Source organism: Brachypodium distachyon, chromosome 3 (assembly GCF_000005505.3).
Source record: "Brachypodium distachyon strain Bd21 chromosome 3, Brachypodium_distachyon_v3.0, whole genome shotgun sequence".
Taxonomy (NCBI): domain Eukaryota; kingdom Viridiplantae; phylum Streptophyta; class Magnoliopsida; order Poales; family Poaceae; genus Brachypodium; species Brachypodium distachyon.
This window is the reverse complement of record NC_016133.3, coordinates 35539345-35559690: the sequence shown is the minus strand read 5'-3', so window position 1 is coordinate 35559690 and position 20346 is coordinate 35539345. Positions and strand designations below refer to the sequence as shown.

The 20346-nt window shown below is 46.1% G+C and overlaps 3 protein-coding genes across 3 annotated transcripts; 1 reads left to right on the top strand and 2 right to left on the bottom strand.

The window, feature by feature from the left end:
* Window positions 1-3384: 3384 nt before the first annotated feature.
* On the top strand, window positions 3385-5084 carry LOC100831445 (transcription factor MYBS2). The gene is made up of 5 exons (XM_003572032.4): window positions 3385-3902; window positions 4014-4237; window positions 4337-4420; window positions 4511-4555; window positions 4656-5084. The coding sequence occupies exons 1-5, from the start codon at window positions 3614-3616 to the stop codon at window positions 4833-4835; spliced, it is 822 nt and encodes a 273-aa protein (XP_003572080.1). The 5' UTR covers window positions 3385-3613; the 3' UTR covers window positions 4836-5084.
* A 1931-nt stretch (window positions 5085-7015) lies between these two features.
* On the bottom strand, window positions 7016-11117 carry LOC100831141 (putative dual specificity protein phosphatase DSP8). The gene is made up of 6 exons (XM_014901115.2): window positions 10454-11117; window positions 9928-10050; window positions 8847-8940; window positions 8551-8633; window positions 8359-8448; window positions 7016-7706 (listed from the first exon to the last, which is right to left on the bottom strand). Exons 1-6 carry the CDS (start codon window positions 10838-10840, stop codon window positions 7296-7298), a joined length of 1188 nt encoding a protein of 395 aa, XP_014756601.1. The 5' UTR covers window positions 10841-11117; the 3' UTR covers window positions 7016-7295.
* Window positions 11118-14089: 2972 nt separating this feature from the next.
* Window positions 14090-16192, bottom strand: LOC100830834 (serine/arginine repetitive matrix protein 1). Its single transcript, XM_003572030.4, has one exon. It carries the CDS (start codon window positions 15846-15848, stop codon window positions 14415-14417), a length of 1434 nt encoding a protein of 477 aa, XP_003572078.1. The 5' UTR covers window positions 15849-16192; the 3' UTR covers window positions 14090-14414.
* Between the last annotated feature and the right edge of the window lie 4154 nt (window positions 16193-20346).

Here is a 20346-nt window from a genome sequence, read left to right as displayed (position 1 = left end):
AAGCATGGAACACAGCCTTGATTAATTTCTGGATTCATTAGTTGCCTCTTGACGATACGAGGCCGCAAACGATGTCACCGATGCTATTTGCTAATAGTCAACTATATCTGTGTGTATCCTCGTACATATTTATCGAGCAATGGATCGTAGGAGGAGAACGAGGCACGTAACGTATATAATCTACTTATCTTATTATTCTCTTTGTTTATCTGGCGAGTTCGATCGAACTATGGTTAACTACAGTTCACCGGCCGTAGGACTTTTTCATTTCATTTTGCGTGTAGGTTTCTGTCATATATATGAAAGAAGTTACTTGTGTGCATCCCATGGCAGCGCAACATGCGGATTTTGCGTCCGTGGTCTAAAACCGTTCGTTATGTTTTCTGCCGCAAGAACGATACATATGGGACGACATGTCGACATGCAACTTCCGAACATGTAATGTCAGAATTTCCAAAGTTCTAAGCTAGCGAATGCACGGCGAACATCCACGCATGATCGAGCATCGATCGCCAATTCCAACTTCAAGAGGCCGGTACGTACGTATATACCATCCAGAGCGCCCGTACTTGCCCCGCAATTACGTCCGTACGGTCTTTTCAGTTCGAAGTCCCTTTCTTGAGCGCGCGCGAGACATCGATCGGGAAATTTGCGAGCAATTACACGCGTAGTTCAACGCGGGGTCATGCTAGCTACATCGAGCTGTGGCTAAAAGTCTTCCGGAACATTTATCCGCTTGGCTCGATCGCATATTATTGTTCGTGCATGTGTTATAGTGTGGCTACCGGACTGCTCTTGCAAGCAATTACGCACGCAATTCAAGTATTCAACTTCAACACGGGGTCATTGCTAGATCGAGCCACTAAAAGTCTTCCGGGATATACTGATTATGATCATGATAATATCGACTCTTCTAGTCATTTCGGCACCATGGTGCCCTGGTTCACCACTACTTAACCGGTCATCATTTCTTTTTCTTAGTTAATGAGATGAATGAAAGCTTTTGCCTTGTTGTGGCGATCGTTTAATTACGAAGATGATCGCAATACACCGCGGTCGAGTGTACGGTACTGACACACTGCTAGGTATATCGCCATGCATATTTTTGTTTTCCTTTGATGACGTCATGCATCATGCATGCACGCACAGAGGCAATAATATCTATTCCAATGCCCTCTTGTTACTTTTCGTTGGCCAAGACCATTTCGAAGCTATAGAGGTATAATGTGATAGAAGAGCGTCCATCCATGGCATAGTGCTGCAACATGGGTATTGTCTCCTGACGTGGATGGTGGCGTCACCCGGTGGGGATCTTCTTCCCTAATCTACGGTAATACCCTAATCGTAGGCCGTACACACCTCGATCCGTTCAATGAAAGGGAAAGAGAAAGAGGCCGATGGGGATCTTCCCTAGCTGAGCTCCCTCGAGGTCATCAGCCGGCCTCACTCTCTCAGGTCAACGATATGATTGGTAATCAAGTCCGAGAATGCATATTTAACAGTTGGCAACAATCCTTAGGCTTAGGATTAGGGGTTCTTCGACCAGATCCGCAAGAGTAATCCACGGGAAAATTAGTAAGTGATCCAGTGGCGGAGGACGGAACAAATTTTTGGTTTGGCGAACTCGATAAAATTAAAGTAGTGTGGATTGTAGAAGATGTAAAAACTAGAGTATTAAATGACCTAACAAAACATATGTTGCAAAAGTATGCTTTTTGTATTTTCATGGCCACAGAAAAATTCAAAAAGGAAAAAAATATCCATATTAGTGATTTGTGCAAAGAAAAACCTACCTATCTGATTCTACAGAAAAAAAAATCCTAAGCCCAAAAAAGCATGTTCAACCTAGTCTTCTGATGGGAGAAACAAAGCCCTGAAAATTACTTCGTTAATTGAATTAACGTCTTTGCCGGTAGGATCAACGTGTGGCGCTCGCCACACTGGGTCCTCCGCCACTGATTCGATCCGAACCTAACGATCACACGACTAAAAAATAAAGAGTGCCACTGTTGGAATGATCTAACTGTTCATGCAATTAAAAAATAAGAGCACAAACGATTTAGAAACAGCTAGATGCTTCTTAGTCGATTTTCCTTCTTCGGAAATACATCAAAACTTGTGTATCATCCATTAAAGAAAGATGTTGTAAAGCAGCAACAAGACATAGGGTTGGAGTTGGCATTATCTTATTTATTTTTATAGTTGCAAAAGTCTTACGTTCAAATTAAATGATTCTTAGCGATAATTTAGAAACAATTATTTATTAGTCATCTAGGAAACTGAAAAAATAAAAGGACAAATTATGGCACCACCGGTTGACATCTTCCTACGAATAAATAGAACCTATGCTACATAACTAAAATTCTGAACTGAAGATATATAAGGCCCATGATTTTGCATAATTATGATTATCTTTGATATTTGTAATAACTCTAGGGCTCTGTGCATGAATGATACTCCTTCGTTCTAAAATATAAAACATATTTCATTTTGTTTGACCAAGAATTTCTAAAAGAATTGTCCCAAAATTATTATTCCTCCGTTCAACAAAGGATGTCTCAACTTTGATTAAATTTGAATGCATCTATACACAAGTCATGTCTACATACATCCAAATTTTGACAAACTTGAGACCTCTTTTGTTAAACGGAGGGAGTATATTCATATACAATCTATGTGACATAAAATTGATATCATTGTATTTGTATTGAAAAGTATTGTACTTGTTTGTGGTTATGATTTCGATCACGTAAATCGTATGTTAATGGAGAAAGTCTTGATCAAAGAAAATGAAATGTGTCTTATATTTTGAAATGGATGGAGTAATATTGTACTTTCTTCGTCAGTTAATTCGGGACGGAAGGAGTAATACAAATGTGAAGAGATTGATACTCTTTGTGCTCGACTATACAAATCTTATTTCTAAGTTAGTTGTCGTGTTGATTTGATTCTTCACCTATCTGAGTGCAGAAATCATGTGCAGTTTTAGATTTAGACATGCACAACTATCCAATTGTACGTGTCTAACTAGAATTATGCTATTCGTGTAACTTTAGGCTTCATAATATCCAACCTACTCCATAAAACATGCAACTTGGTCTAGTTAGAAATAGCAACTCTCTTTATTTGTATAAATATGACATATTTTGATTGATCAAAATAACAGTTAATTATATCAACAACTACTCTATGAACTCCAAGCCTTGTTCTAGACTTTTAAAATGTGTTCCATGTACCCAGAAAGAATATTGAATTTGCTAAAAAGTAAACAAGGGCCTTTTAAGGAACTCACTCGTGAACAAATTATATGCAGAGGTAGAGAAAGAAAAAGGAAGAAAAAAAAAGTGAAGAAGACCGCTTATAAATGGGGGCGGGAGGCGGGCGGGCAGCAACCGGCGGTAAGTAGCCACGGAGGACAAAGCCACCCACCAAGCAGTGGAGTCTCCTCTCCTCTCCTCTTCAGCTCTTCTTCCGCTGCAGTAGCCTCCAAAACATCCAACGTCCAATCCACTCCCAACAAGATACTACCGGGACAACGTGATCCCCTGATCCCAACTCCTCTGCCCAGCGACAGCGACCCCGCAGCGCACAACTCTCCATCCGGAGCTCGGGAATGGAGCTGCAGGGGGAGGCCGCGGAGGCCGGGACGAAGAAGGCGGCGGTGGTCTTCAGGCTGTTCGGCGTCGAGGTCCACGGCGAGGCGGACGAGGATGAGGACGGGATGTCCGTGGAGCTCCGGAAGAGCTCCAGCATGCCCAACCTCAACCTCGCCTCCTCCGCCGCCGACCCGCCGCCGCCGGCCGGCGAAGACGAGAAGGGCTACGCCTCCGACGACGACGGCGTGCCGGCGTCCACCCCGCAGCTCAAGCGCCGCCGCCGCAAGGCAAACGAGCGGAAGAAAGGTGATTGATGAAAGTTCCTGTCCAGGAAATTTCTGACGGATCCTGCGGCGGCAGCCGGCAAGTGGTTGGTTGATTTGGGGTTTTTTCATTGAATTGTTGGTCGTCTTCCAGGGATCCCGTGGACGGAGGAGGAGCACAGGAAGTTCCTGGACGGGCTGAAGCAGCTGGGCAAAGGGGACTGGAGGGGTATCTCCAGGAGCTTCGTGCCCACCAGGACGGCCACGCAGGTGGCCAGCCACGCCCAGAAGCACTTCCTCCGCCAGACCAACCCCGGCAAGAAGAAGCGCCGCGCCAGCCTCTTCGACGTCGTCGCCGTCAACGGGCACGACGACGAGGTGCGCATCTACTTCGGTCCGATCAAATTTAATTCACACCAATTGTTATCCATCGGAATCGGATCTTGCAGCCTAATCAATTTTTGGGTTTGGTTTCAGCTGCCGAGTCCTCAGAGTTATACTGCTGCAACCAAGCCTGCTCCTGCCGAGGAGATTCTCCACACCGACCGCGGCGACGTGCCTGTAAAATCCCGTGTACTTGTTTGCTTTATGTTTTCTGTTTCTGTTACAAATTCAGATATAACTTACACTGAATTTCGAACATGACATCAGATACCAAGTTATCCCGGAGGGGTCGTCAGAGGCAATAACATGCAGGTAAAGTCAATTATAGCACCTTTGCATCTGAGAACAATCTTCTGTTGTAACAGTGTGAGAACTAGAAGAGGGCTTTTACACCAACTGATCCTTCTGGCAGGTTGATCAACCGGCTGATCACATGAATAAGAAGAAATCGAAGGAGTCAATGTCGCTGGCCGCCATGGCCACCTCCAGGCTAGAGCTGGAGCTGGCGCTGGCATCCTCCTCTGCCAGCATCCTGGAGCTCAGCATCGCGCCTCCTCGACGCGCCATGGCCGATGGCATCAAGGCGCTGTGATCACCAGCTGCCGGAATCGGGCTGAAGGGGCCACAACCTCCATCCAGCTTCATCTGTTCTTCTTCTTGTGATGCTAACTTTGTTTCCATCGATCGTACAGTAGCTTATATATATGGAGTAAAATACAGAGAGAGTTGCTTTGGTACAAGCTGGTGGACAGAAATCAGATTACAACCTATAATAGTAGATTTGCTTGTAATGTATCGTTCCGTGATTAAATTAATCCAAGTGATAATTTGCGTGGAGAAATCATGAGAGTCTGCAGGAAGTATAATTGCTGGGTCCTGAGGGTCTCCGTCTCATTCATGAATCACACGCACAAGTGGCCTGGGGTGGGTTGGTTTCTTGTTGCCGTCTGAGGAGGCAGCGACGACAGGGGACGGCTGCTTGCCTGTGCCTGTGCGGCCTCTGAGCTTCCGATGCTTCAATAATTGGACCTCTTTGCCCCACTCCAGGTCCACTCGTTCCATGATAAGGCAAAGCGAAATGCCCATGACATTTGCTTTGTGCACTTGTCGCCCGAAACAATGTCAGTTGTGCGTGCCATCGACGTGCTGTCCTTGTGGTCTCGTTATGATACTTGGCAGAGGGGAGTGAGAAGAGAAGCAACTTGGGAACCATGCATAATTCGCACGCTGCAGGCTACAACGAGCTCTGCTGGATTGAGCCAGACACTGGATTCAGTTAATATTTTATGCAACGAAACCATATATACTTGCTCCGATCGTAGACGTTACTGCTCCTTCCGATCCATATTCATACTAATTGTCTCAAATTTGTCAAATATGGATGTATTTATAACTAAGAAGCGTCTAAATTCATATAATATTTCGACAACTAATGTGGATGGGAGGGAGCAGCATATTCCTAAGAGGATGTCATCAAATACTGCTTAGCTTGTAGGTGTGCCTGAGAGATATGCTGTGATCAGCTACAGAGGAAAGGATATGATGGGAATTGGGTTGAAATCGAATCTAGGATGGGATATGTGGATGGATCTCTGGCTAGGGATGAGATGACGGGTGGTCCAAATTATTGAGCTCTTTTGCACGCGTTCGTTCGTGGCTCCCAACTGAGTTGATCTGTTGCTTTTGTCTTGCGTGCTCGCAACTAACTATTCTTGGCCTTTTTCACCGTCGTGTCCCCCACCGTGGCCGGTGGAGAGTCGTCGACGACAGAGGTCGATCGCAAGCAAAAAAGGAGGGGACGATAAACAAATGGCCGCAAGGATCATGAGATAGCAGCGGCATTTCACACAGGGTTGGGAGATGTGATCTTTGACCATGGGAGATGATAACGTGGGGTCTCTTGTGTGTACAAAACTTTTTGTCGCTTGGGGTACCTGATTGTGCAAGCTGCATGGTTGAAGTACACGTATATCGACCTTTTCGCTCGTCTTCTTATTCGAGCTCGTGAACTGACTACCAATCCCGCTTCTACGCCAGCTTCAGTTTTGAGAAGAAAAAATTAAACTACTAACAAATAAAAAAAATCGGGATATAAGCATGATACCGCTTGTCTGATCAAGTCTTCCCATCTGACCTATCCCCATCCTAGCTCATTTGCTTTAGATAAACAAAAAGCAATTGTATACAAAGTAGTATACCAATAGGTAAACTATAAGTGAAAATTGAACTTTGATGTAGAGACCAAGTTGCTTCCAGATTAAAAGGTCCAGCAGAACTCCTAGCTTCAACAAAGAGTAAAAATGTATCGCTGGTACATAAACTCATAGTAGTGATACAGATTAGTCCAATGGTTCGGCAAGGTTAAACATGGACACATGGGACGAATCTGTTACAAGCCCCGGTCCAATGTCATGCCACATGTCCATTTTTAGCCTTCATTCCGCTTCAAAAAAAAATTAGCCTTCATAAACCGTTTTTGACTTTATGGATTTATGTGTGCATTTTGTGAGTATGTGTACTAAAGTGTTCGTTGCCTCATTGGCTCTAAGTTTACGAACTAGTGATGTATTCACTCTTGGCTGCAACTTGAGCCGTGATAATTGATCCAAAAACTTTAGGATGGTTACTAACCATTACACACTGCATACAGCATGTCAGCATTGTCTCGAGAAAGCACTTGGAGAAGAGGTCTCCGACTCTCCAAGCAGATGCCATCACAGGCCAAATTGCATCGACTTTGCGGTGTTAAAGTGCACGGCAGAAGCAGCAAGAAGAGAGAAAGGGAACTTGAATATGTTGCTAACACAGGGTAAGAAAACGGTAAATATATACAGACTTGGCATATATAAGGTTAGCAATTTGAAACGGCTTCCACTTACCTCTGTACACGTACGTAGCAGTCAACTTATTACAGCACATATATACAGACCCGAGCAACTGCACTCTTTGGTTGCTGCAAACTGGAGTCAAGGCTTCACATTGCATGTCCTTCTCTTTAGTAGTATATATACGGGAGCAAGACAAAAAGACACCAGGGATCTCCAGATGATTATCACGGATTAACCACGACACTTTGGAGTAGACAGGGGTGACCATTCGCAGGCTGCTCTGCCTCGAGAGAGCAGCTCTCGCTTCCCACGCTCTCAGCGAGTGCCTCCTTGTCCTTGCGGGCGCGACACTGCAACCACAGGTATGAAAAGCCTGCAAATGCTGCCTGGCTGGCAAACTGCACACGGTATACTAAGCTTATTTCCCACAAGCTACTGCCCACGTTAACTGACAAGGTATCCGCATTGTACCCTTCAAGGTCTGATTCTGATACCATCACAAATGTCTTGTCGTCAAAAGTGATGAGGTTCTGAGTGGCAAGGAACACCGGCGACGATGTCGGTTTAATTATTGGAATGTCAAGGCAACTGGGCCCAGTTTTCTTCACTCTAAGCTGGTAGAATTCCTGGACAGCCTACAAGATGAAATACAACAGAAGTTAAAAACAAAAACGATGAGATACAATAAGAATAATAGCAAAGCACATACAAATGGAATTTTGAACTTCACCAAATAGTAACATGATTATCTTAGTAATCATATTCAACCAAAAAACCCAGCATCAGTACATGATGCATGGTAGGAATCTAAAGCGCAAAATAGGCTGGTAATAGATGGGATCACTACAAGCCTTCATGCTAAAGAATTGACACAGAAGATTTTACCATGATCAAATTTACTTATTCAATATTGCCTGTAGGGCCTGAGCATCACCCTTGTAACTTGCAAGTAACCTCTTTCCTATGTCTAATCTACACAGAAGGGGGCTTCACTTTTATTTTCCGTTCAAAAGTTCTTTGCACGACAGAAGTAGATATGCCCAAAGAACCATAGGCCTGTAAATCCTATTGTAACCACAGAACCATACTCCGACCCTTCAGAGTCCATTTATAAAATATCAAAATTCCCTCCGATCCATATTACTTGCCGCAGCTTTGTCTAGATACGCATGTATCTAGATGCGTTTCATTGTGTAGGTACATGCGCTAGACAAAGTTGCGACAAGTAATATGGTTAGGAGGGAGTAGTGTTTTGAGATCTTATGAGAAAGCTCTCCAGTAACTTACTTTCCATTGTGCGGAAGCTAATAACACCCTTGGCCTGCATGACCTGACATGCTCAAAAGCTCCAGCCGGTGTCATTTGTTTGTATTGCACCTGAAAGAACAGAGTTAATACTTAATAGTCGTCATTACCTTAAGCTTATTCAGATCATGCAAGTCAGTGAGAACATTTAGTATGACCAACTGTCTGACATACCAAGTAGCAAAGAACAACTGTTGTGCTACGTCCTCGTCCAGCTTTGCAGTGAACATATGTCAGTTTACCACATGAAGCATTTCCTTCAAAAGTTAAAAGGATACTTATAAATCATGCACCAAGTCACCATCATTAAAATAAGTAATAGCAAAACAGAGGGAATAGATTGCATGAAAGGAACTAATAATTTCCTTGAGAAACTATGAAATCAACACACACAAGGACAATCTCAATTGAATAATACACTGGAACCTTCATAATCTTTCCTCGAAACATATGTTTGAGTAGGTGCTTACTGTGAATGAAGTCAGCAGCCTTGCAGAGGTTGTCAAATGATGGCGCGTACAAGTAATCTCTAGTTGGTAGCACCAGGTTTTCAATCCCATGAGCCTAAAATAAAGAAGACCGTTAACTTATGGAGTGCTGGTGCGTTCATATAATACCGAAGGTAATGATCTTGAAGAGGACCCGATGCTACTTAGTTGAACAATGTAACCAAACAAAAAGCAGAGATAAGCAAAACTAATCCTTCTTTGAAGTTGACACATTTGCAACTATGTTGAAATTAACACTTCTGCTGTCATATTACAGTTAAACATTGTTGAACATGTATAGTGAACACGACACTGATATTAGCTCTTCAGTTCATCAGAAGGTCCACAACTATCAGCGCACAATGGGAATCTACCTAACAAGCACCAATCCTCTGACCCATCAGCCAAAAAAGGGCTTGTGAAGCATTGCTTAAATACTGGATCTGATGGATATACACCAAGCTGGCAAACAAATGTGGGTATGTTTGGTTGATCCTTTTTCAGTGAAGGATTCAAGCACCCTCACTTGGCCAATTGTTTGGCAAGCATATGTGGGGGGTGGGTACTCATAGGCAAGATTTTTTATTTTATTTTTGGCAACAAACCAACAAGGACCAATATCATGGTCTGGATTTTTTTTTGGGGGGAAGGCTAACCTGGCACAAATCAAACATACCAACAGTAATTGTTCTGCAGCCATTGCACTTCTACCCTAGACACACTGATCCTTCGAACAAACCCATATGCAAGAAAATTTTGGCAACAAATCAACCGAGGACCAATATCATGTGCTGACATTTTTTTTTGGCAAGGCTATTCTAGGCACGAGCCAAACATACGCACAGTAATTGTTCTGCAGCCATTGCACATGCTGGACATATTGATCCTTCAAACACAGATCAGATCAACAGTGGATGGCTGGTTTCATAATGCAGACAATTTGGTAATAATATGCTGGTGCCGTGTAGGCAAGATGGAATTCACAATCAAGGATGCAAGAAACAATACAGCAGTTGAGAACTTGACCACTCAAATACTACAAGATTTAGCAATGTGATTATACCTCGTATAGTGATTTGGGAACAAGCCTCTCATATGATTCATTTAGTGTCACCACACCGCAGACTCCGAGCTTCTGCAGCCGCAAAACGTCGCTCGGGAATGGAACAGCACCAAGCAGCACATGCTGATTCAACAAACAATTTTTTTGCAGGAAGTTAGAACAGAACGGTCAATGTTCTAAACAATTGAAGCCAATTGCACAACAAAACTAGCCCCGATTACAACAACACGTGAAACCAAAAGGGACTACACGGATCAAAATAGAAACATAAATCTACACGCATCAATAGCTAAACGAACAGCTTCTACGCCACTCTTCGTGCACAAGAGAGCAAACCCTGAGCAAGTACGCGCACAAACTGCCATCATACCAACCCCTAGAAGCTACATTATTGGGCAAACCCCACAGCCGACACAAGATGAACGCAAACAGCGCAACAATCAACATATACAAGGGGGGGAAATCCTACTAAAACAACTGAAATAGAAACGGGGGGGGGGGGGGGGGGGGGGGTGGACTTTCCTACCTCGTCGACCTGATCCCACCAGTGGAAGTGTGACTCGAACTGGTTCCTCACGACGTTGTACACCAGCGTTGGGTAAAAAAGCATCCGGGCGCCGACGCCCACCGCCGCGCGCTTCGCGTCGAAAGCGGCCCGCATCACCGCCCCGCCTGTACTCTCCTCCACCCTCGACTCCTCCTGCCCCTCCTCGACGGCGGCGCCGCCATCCTCGGCACGAAGCTTCAGCTCCCCACCATCAACGCCGCGATCCTCGCCACGCAGCCTCAGCTTCCCACCGTTGGCCCCTCCGTCCTCGCAACGCAGCTGCGGCTGCGGCTGCAGTTCCCCTCCCCCTACCATCCCCCCTCCTCCGCCGCCGCCAGAATCGCCGGGAAGCTCCTCGATTCGCATCGCCTCCTAACTCGATCCGCCCCGATCCGATCGGAACCCACCGGAAAATTCGACACCCAAAAAAAAAAAGACCCCCACCAGGAATCTATGGACCAGGCGGAAAGCGATCGAGCAGCGCAACCCGAATCGATCGGGCGTTGGGGGCTGGGATTGAACTGGACTCGCGATCCCGCAACGCGGAAGAAATCCACCCCTCCCTCTCTCCCCCCTTTCCTATTGCTCACGCCTCCTCTGCCCTGCCCCTGCCCCGAAGCTCCAAACTGCCCGACCCGAGCAGCAACCCCGCACGCCCTCTTATCACCCGTCACACCCACCGACAAGCGGGCCCCTGCATCCCGCCTCTACACGCTGATTTGCGGGCCCTCTTGCGGTCGTGGGGACGTGGACGGGTGGACGGATCCTTTTCCGCGGGGTTCGTAACGGAGTTAGCGACGGCGTAGGGCTTGGGTTGGGGAACAGACGGGGCGCGGGCTCCAAGGGGATGATGTGGCGGCTTGGGATATGTGGAGGTGGCTCGAGTCAGGGCTTGTGGGGACGCCACGTGGACAAGCGGATCGAGCGGTGCTCGTGGGGTTTGGGGAGGGGATCGAGATCGGATCATCGCGACCGTCCGAGTATGTCGACTCTCTCAGGATTGCATTGGATTGCCGTTGATCCGGTAAAGTGGTTGGTTCCATGCTTGCATCCAAGTCAACCGGTTGCTTCCTCTTGCAAAGTTGCTCCTTGTTATCTTGAATCATAGGCATGTGTCGAAGTCCAGAATGCTTAGATTGTATCGTGGAGGTGTTCCGTTTACCTGTCTCAGTTCTTTGTGAGCGTAAAAAATGTGCGGCACGTGAGCCTCTTATACGTGTCTTTGTTGGAGCACCAGTTTATTTTTTGAGGAACACTTTTGCTCTGTCAATTTCCATGTTCTGTAGATGTATTATGTGGTAAGTGAAATAAATAAAATTGTGAAAAAGGCTTGGGATAGGAGCCAGCTTAAATTTATTTTTAGAATGAAGGGAAGAATTGAGGCTAGTTGCTAGCGGTATTAACTTTAGTGAGAAAGGATACCGTAGTCTGGAAAATACTAGAGCAATGATAAGTACCCTTCTAGTTCCCTTTGTAGAATTGTTGGTTTTAGAGGTGTGGCACCTGTCTCTTTTGCCTGTTTTGTGGAAATTTTGAAGGTGTTATCCAGATTACACATTTTTCTGTGGTTGTTGCGTAGAGTAAGATTATGTCTAGAGACAATTTCTGAAAAGAAAAAGGGAAAAAAACAGCGCATTGTGTATTTTGGAGAGAAGATGAAACAATCAAACATCTTGTGTTCAGTCGCGTGATACTAGTTAGGAATGTTGGAAGTGGTTACTGGATTTAGGATGTGCAACTTTTTTTAGTGTAGCACAATTTTGGATGCAGTGTGAAAAAAAAAGAGAGAGATGTTGAAGACATCAAACCCATCTGGTTCTCAGTGCCAGAAGGAGCCCGGGAGTCAAGGTTGAGAAGAATGAACAATCTGTGAGCGTGTAGTTGTGCTACTTTTCACGGGCTTTGCTTGTAAAAGCTTGTGAGTTAGAGGTGTTTGAGTTTTTTTTTTGCAGCGCCGGTTCTATTAGTTAAGCCGATTCTCTTAGTTAAGAGTTGGGATGACGTTTTCGCGCGAAAGAGAAAAAAAAAAGACCAACTAGACATAGTAAATTAAAAATTGACTGAAATTGAGAAAAGAGCTTCTAGAGGGCGAACTGGATGGTACCAAAGCATCCTATCCATTAAAGCTTGAGGGCACCTCTCAAACTCAGAGCGCTTGGGGAGTGTAGTTGCAATGGTTGTAATCTCGTTTTCTTTTTCATCTGAACACTAAATGCATTTGAGAAGGTTTGGCGTGGTTGGTTTCATTCTAATAAAATGGAGCTCCTAAAGAATCCTTACTTTCTATAAAACATATGGCATACCGTGAACCCTTATGTGCATTATCTTGTCGATTATTGAAGCAAAAATATACTCTCTCCCCGTCCCATATTAAGCCAAAATATTACATGTCTATACGCTTTTTAAGTACAGATATATACATATTTGAATAAATTTGAGTCACTTAATATGGGACGAAGGGAGTATTAAATCAAGCTTGATGATTCATTGTTGTTCTGAACCAAGCTACCAATAATTTAATGAAATTACCACCATATTACAAAACAGGACAGGGACAAAAAATTCGAACCACCACATGATAACTTCTTACAAAATAGGACAGGGACAAAAGAGTTTGGATTTATTTTGTGAAGCATAACAGAGTGAGGTGTAGTTTTGAAGCAAGAATTTTTATGGTACCCTAGTACTCCTTAGTTGAGGGTAGGAGTACCACTTAAATCTGGCATTTGGATTAAAAGGATAGTTTAGTCTATTCTTTGATCTTTTACCTAATTGATGATCAAATCGCCTTGAATCTCGTGATAGAATCACATGGCATGGGCATGCTTGAGACCATATCTTGGCCGGATTCACCGCGCCCATGCACGCAGCCGCCAATGCGGTCGTGACAAAGCATTCTTCCGTTGCACTCTCTCTGTACAATTCAAAATTCAGTTGTTGGAAAAAATAATAGTCAACCTTATTATTGAAAATTGATAGACCTTAATCTAAAATTCTAAAGCATACGACATGACGATGGCACTCACGCAAACTTTATGCGTATCCAATCCTTCCGGAGGACAGCACATGGCCCACTGCATCCTCAGAGTACATAGCAGCCTTCTTTTAAAGTCTAAACAAGACTTATCTCAATTCATAGCAAGGGTTATTGCATATACAATCCGTTGAAGCCTTATCCATAGAGCAGTTTCAGCATGATGCCAGGATGACAAGGCATGCAGGCCAAAACAGGTACAGGCTTTGGACAACGATGCGTCAAAGAACACACTTAAGCATGGCGTGCTTCCAACAACCAAATCCAAGCTGCTCTCAGTTTCTGCTAGCTACAACACGTTCCATCGAAGTCCTTGTTCCTGAACCATAGTTGTCTGCAGCCATGCGAGGAGAAAGAAAGCAGGGAGGAAAAAGGCCGGAAACATGGGTCCATTAGCGCAACTGGGTTAATTTGGGCCACCCAATCCAAACGAGGGATCTGAATTAATTCGGCGCGATAAAGATTAAAGAGCAGTGACAGCATCAGATTCCACATTATCTTACGCTACCTGAGCTGAACCCTGCTGTAGAGGCGAGCTGAACTGATCCACGGACCAAATCGAGAACACTGAAGCTGGTCAGTTGCAGAAGAAGATACAGTCAGCTGGACAAACCGATTATACCAAATTGCAAACCTAGAGATGGATCAATCGATCTCTTAACCTGCCCCAAAAAACACCAGCATGGCATGATCAATTTGATCATGACTTCCATGACATGAACACATTAGTACACATCATCCCATTCATCACCTACATGAACGTTTGTTTACAGGCGGTTCTTGCAAAACCTATAATAATTAATGTAGTACTAGCATCTTATGTCTTATCGAAGAGCTTAATTAGCAAAACCAGCGCCGGGCGGCGACGGACAACGATCACCGGCGGCGAGTCGACTGAGCGCTAAGCTACTTTCCGTGCTTGACGGCTCGTGGGCCGGCGGACTTCTTGATGGACTCGATCCTCTGCAACCTGATCTGCTCCCTGAACCTGGCGATGAACTCCTCCGCCTTCTTGTCCACCTCGTTCTCGTCCACCGCCGCCGTCGACGGCGAGTTCGTCGCCTTCGTCGAGTACGCCTCGTCGTCCTCTTCGTCGTCGTCGCTGCTCTCCGTCTCGTCCGAGGAGACCGTCACCTTGCCCAGGATCGGATCCGCCTTTTCGTACTCGAACCTCGGGATGGACTGGTACGCCCTGTACCCATACGGCTCCTCTTCTGATCCACGCGAACTGTCCGGCGCATCGCCGCCGCACTCGTCGTCGTTAGGCAGTTCTTGGACTTGCGTCTGGGTTTGGGTTTGGATTCGTTGCCTTGGCCTGATTGTTCTCACCGATCTACCAACTGATGGCGAGGAGGGGCCATCGAAAGAGCTTCTTGGATTCGCAGACGACGACGAGCTGCTGTTGCTGAATCGGGGCGAGCTCTGGGAGTAGCGATCATCGTAGTCTCTCCGGCCTCTCGTGCTGTGAACCTGGAGCTCCTCCTTGAAGCTCTTGACCGCCGCCGCCGCCGTGGTCCGGCGCTCGGCCACTGGGTGGTAGCCGTGGACGAGGAACGGCGGCGGAGGCGGAGGCGGCGCCGGCGGCTGGGAGGACCTGTACGCGCTCCGCCGCCTGGGGACCTCGTGCTCCTCGGCCGGGGCCTCCTTGGACATGGACGGCGCCGGGGACAGCCTCTTCGGCGACGGCGCGGGGCTGCTCGTGTTCGGCGCCGGCTGTGGGGCGTCGCCGCCGAGCCTCCCTGTCCGCGACCGCCACGGGATCGGCGAAGGGAGCACGGTGTCGTCATGAGCGCCGCTTCTGCGCGGTGGCCGCGCGTCGTCGAAGTCAGCCGAGTCCTGCTGCGGCCTCAGGGCCCGGACGGGCAGCGACAGCGGTGGCGCCTGCTGCTGTCGCGCCACGTGGCCGCTCCGCCCGCCTCCGCCGTCAGCCACCATTACCACCGGCTCCTCGGCGTGGTGCAGCGCGCTCCAAGACCGCGCCCCGCCGACGTCGCCGTCGTCGTCGTCGAACACGAGATCGCCCTGGAGCATCCTCGAGACGTACCTCGCGTCCGTCGTCTTCCCCATCGCCGGCGCGGCGCCGCCTTCGTCCTTCTCGCCAACGCCGCCATCGTCGTTCCTCCGGCCGAAGAGCCCGTACGACACGGCGATCCCGACGAGGAGCAGGTGCAGCAGCTCCCACACCTTGGCCAAGAACGCCTGCCCGCCGCCGCCGCCATCCTCTCCTCCTCCACCGCCCTGCGGGGAAGGGAGGAGCGGGAGCAGCAGCACGCAGAGCGCCACCAGGGCCGCCCTGAACGGGAAGCTCCCCAGCACCGACGCCGCACGCGCCACGGCCATCGGGAGAAAAGAGAAAAAGGGAGACGAGGCAATGCCGCGGCTCTCTCTTTAAAGCCCTTTTCACGCTCCCTGCTTTTGGCGCCAAGTAAAGTTGGGAGCTCGTGGCGGGTGGATTAATTCCCTCTCGCTCGCTTTATGGCCACCGGCGTTAGCGGCTAGCTGCTGCTGGCCTGCTGCTGCCATGGCTTGACTTGAGCTCGATCGAGAGGAGATGGCATCTTCCCTTGATAGTTTTGATGGGGATTGGTGCTGCTTACTTGCTTAGCGAGGAAGAGAGGAATTTCGGGCTGGGGGAAAGGGGAGGAATTTCGTGTCCAGGAGAATGTATGGGCGCCTCCATCGGCGAATCAACCACCACCAGAATGATGCCTTCTACATTTCTTTCTTTCTTTCAGCAAAAAACTTTCAGGTTAAATTTCGCAGAAATGTCCGAGGTTACGAGCTGTGTTTGACCAAGTTTATATACAACGGCAGATCGTGTTAGCTGTTGCCTGTAGAAGTGCAAATTTTTTACTCTCGGTGTACCTTTTGACCCTTTTTAGTTCAACCAAGTAAACCAAAATTTTAAAATGACACAACTTTTTGAAAAATTAATTCATTTGTATGAACTAAATAGCGTCAAAGGGTACTCTGAAGGTCAAAAATTTGCAGCTCTAGCTGGCTGCTGGTGAAAACGTTTGTAAATGAAACGGCAAAGGAAGAAATACCCTGCCCATTTTAGTGATTGGCAAAATAACGTTCGGTAGAGCCTTTTCTAACCTTTTTGGTATCTATACTCCGTAGCTGAACTAAGTAACTAACTAATCAGCATTGTGGGCCGATAAGGTTAACATGGTGGTGTACTCATGATGGTGATAAGATCAGTTAATTTAAGTTTGAGAGGACTGGCTATGGAGTGGAGGGACTGGAGTGGAGGCGGGGCTTGCGTGCGGCCGGCGTGGTTAAGAAACGGGGGAGATTCCTCGTCTTTTGGACGGAGTACGCGATCGTGTGTCCTGCGTGGCTGCGTGAGTGTCCAACGCTTTGCCTTTCCCATTGATCTCGTTGAGGCCAACATGAGAATGAGATTCTCTCCTCTTCTTTTTCAAGGATTTTCTCCTTTTATTTAAACACGCTCTAAGAAGAGCATCTCCTTTCGAATTGGATTGTGCTCCTTTGCTCTCTCACATGCCCAGAAGGTCAATTTAGTTTGGGCTTATTTTGAACTGCTCTTCATCGCAAGCTCAGTCAGTCCGGCTTTTCTCTGCACAGTCACCCTGCTGGGAAAAGTGTTTTCAGTAGCTGCAACTTTTCGCCGTCTCTTTTATCGCTCGCATCAGACGTGAACACGTCCCATTGCCACCAAAAGGTTAAAGGCAGCATGCAGCAAAAGTGCAAAACTTAATAACCTATGATTGCAGTTTTATCTGTACTCCGTACTTGGCTGGGCAATGGCGTTCGATCGACGCGGATGATTCTCCCGGTAGAAAACTAGCCCTCCGAACAATCAACTTCTAGGGAAGCTTTTTACGGTAGGACCGGAAAAATATGAAGGTGTGTTTGGATGTTAGCCAAAACACATCTTACCATTTTTTTAATCTTTTTAGGTAATTTCACGCGTAGCACAACAGCACACAACGGGTCGAAACGGGCTTATTGGATCGGGTTCTAAATCTAAGGTGACAAATGAAATTACCTAATCAGTACACGTGGCACCTGACACATGCGGGGCCCGCTAGTCAGGAACGCCATCAAACATCCTATCGACATGTTTAGGGTTATTTGAGAAAGACTGACTCAAAAGTGGTGGTTCCATGAGACAATTAGTCACAATTGTGGGTCCGTGAGAAGGATACCACAAAAAGTGTGGTTTTCTAAAATTTACCCCATCATCATTCTTTTCAATTCTATTTGTTTCTTCTTTTCTCGGTCAACCATCTAATATCCAACCGTAACTCATAACTCTTGCTGGTCTGTAAGGTTGCAATGATATGGTTGTGTTGTGTGATCCTAAATAAATCGATGAATAACACTGGAGCTTGTTACAATTGGAGTTGTTCCAGTTTTCGATTTATGAATAACACTAGTTAGACTAATCTCCGTTGTTTTCCAGGATATGGCAGAATATTTGAAGGGTTGCAAATTTCTTCCTAAATCTAATAATGAGATACCAATTAAGTGAAAGAAACACCACATACAAAGAAAGATTTAGCAACTTGGAGAACTTGGTGTTAATCATGGTGTGTTGAGCATGTATATAATGTTGTTGTTTTACCTATTTACACGGATCAGAACAGATCAACTTACATTTTGTTTCATTTTCATGAAAGATAAGTACACAGTATTACTACAATCATTAATTTCATACTCCACACTAGTGTACACTAGTTTAACATAGTGCTCCGGCTTTGTTAGCCAAGGAGGTCCAGCGCAGCCTCGGTGAGCTTCTAAGCAGCAAGTTGTATCCAGAACGAATAATCGATGAAATAAACAAGTCCTGAATCCCAATCTCCTTTCTCCTATTTCTCATCCCCAATTTCGTCCCCTTCTCACCCCAAATTTGTTGGGTTCGTTGCATAGGAAACAAAAATTTTCCTACGAGAAGTGCGGAAGAAACCCAAGAATATATATACTAGATGTATGTAACGAGAGGGATCATGAACACCATACCCTCGTAGACCGCTAAGCGTTACGATCACGAGATCGTTGTTGGTGTAGTGGAACTTTCAATGAGATCAATCTCAGTGCCGAACGGACAGCACCTCCTTGGTATCCACACGTTCAGCTTCACGTTATCTCCTCCTTCCTCGATCCAGCAAGCGAGAGGGAGAGGTAGACGAGATCCCGGCAGCACGATGGCGTGGTGACTATGGTGAATATTCTCACGGGCAGGGCTACGCCGTGCGCGTGAGAAGAGGAGGAGAGGAGGGCTCAAGGGAGAGAGATCCAACTGAAAGCTTGGGGTGTCTCTCTCCCTTGCCCCCCCTTCTATTTATATAGGGGTAGAGGAGGCGTGGCCGGCCAGGACTATCCCGTGGCCAGGACTCTCCGGCGGCCAGGACTCTCCCGCGGCCAGGACTCTCCTCCTGGCCGCATGGGCCCTGTGGGCTAGCCCCTCGGCCCATTAAGGCCAGGGTGCTCCCTCACAGGCCCATTTAGCCCAGGGATAGGTGGGCCTCAAGGTGGAACCCTCCGGATCCCTCCGGAACCTTCTAGAAGCTTCCCGGTCAAAACCGGGAAATATTCCAAACTTTCCAGAACCCTGAAAACAACTTTTCATATATAAATCTTTATCTCCGGAACATTCCGGAGCTCCTCGTTGCGTCTAGGATCCCATCCAAGACTCCGAATCATAATTCGATATCATCATCATTTATCTCATCTAACCCAAGCAACATGAAACGTTAAGTGTGTGACTCTACGGGTTCGAGAACATGTGGACATGATCAAATATCAATAACCAATAGCGGAACCTGGATGTCCATAATAGTTCCCACATATTCCACGAAGATCTCATCGGTTGAACCACTATGTCGAGGATTCAATTAATCCAGTATCCAATTCTCTTTGTCTCGCGATATATTACTTGCCCGAGATTTGATCGTCGGTATCGCCATACCTAGTTTAATCTCGTTACCGGCAAGTTCTCTTTACTCGTTCCGTAATATAATACCCCCGCAACTAAACACATTAGTCACATGCTTGCAAGCTCATTAGGATGTTATATTACCGAGAGGGCCCAGAGATATCTCTCCGTCACAAGGAGTGACAAATCCCAGTCTTGATCCATACAACCCAACAAGCACCTTCTGGGATACCTGAAAAACACCTTTATGATCACCCAGTTACGAGATGACGGTTGATGCCCACAAAGTATTCTTCCGGTACTAGGGAGTGGCATGATCTCATGGTCTAAAGAAATAATACTTGACATAATAAAACATAAGCAACTTAAACTTAAGTGACACGATCAAAAGCTATGTTTAGGTTTGGGTCTGTCCATCACATCATTCTCCTAATGATATGACCTCGTTATTAAATGACAACACATGTCTATGGTTAGGAAACCTTAACCATCTTTAATCAACGAGCTAATCTAGTAGAGGCATATTAGGGACACGGTATTTGTTTATTTATCCACACATGTATTTGAGTTTCCAATCAATACAATTATAGCATGGGTAATAAACATTTATCAAGAACAATGAAATATGATAATAACAAATTTATTATTGCCTCTAGGGCATATTTCCAACAAAATTATCAATCCCTTTTGTATAATCCGGTCTCCCTACAGTCGGCCTGTTACAAACTGGTATCAAGCCAAAATTGGACCTTCATGCTGGATATCATCATGTACAGATGTGTGAATCTGACGAAGAGAAGACAGCCTTCAGGACCCATGTGTAAAAAGATTATGTTCTGAAAGATCTCAAATACCAAGTCACCGGTATTCCCCATCTCTATTTCATTGGAAAAAGCTATACTCCGGCAAGTCCCCAAGTGACCAATTATTGAA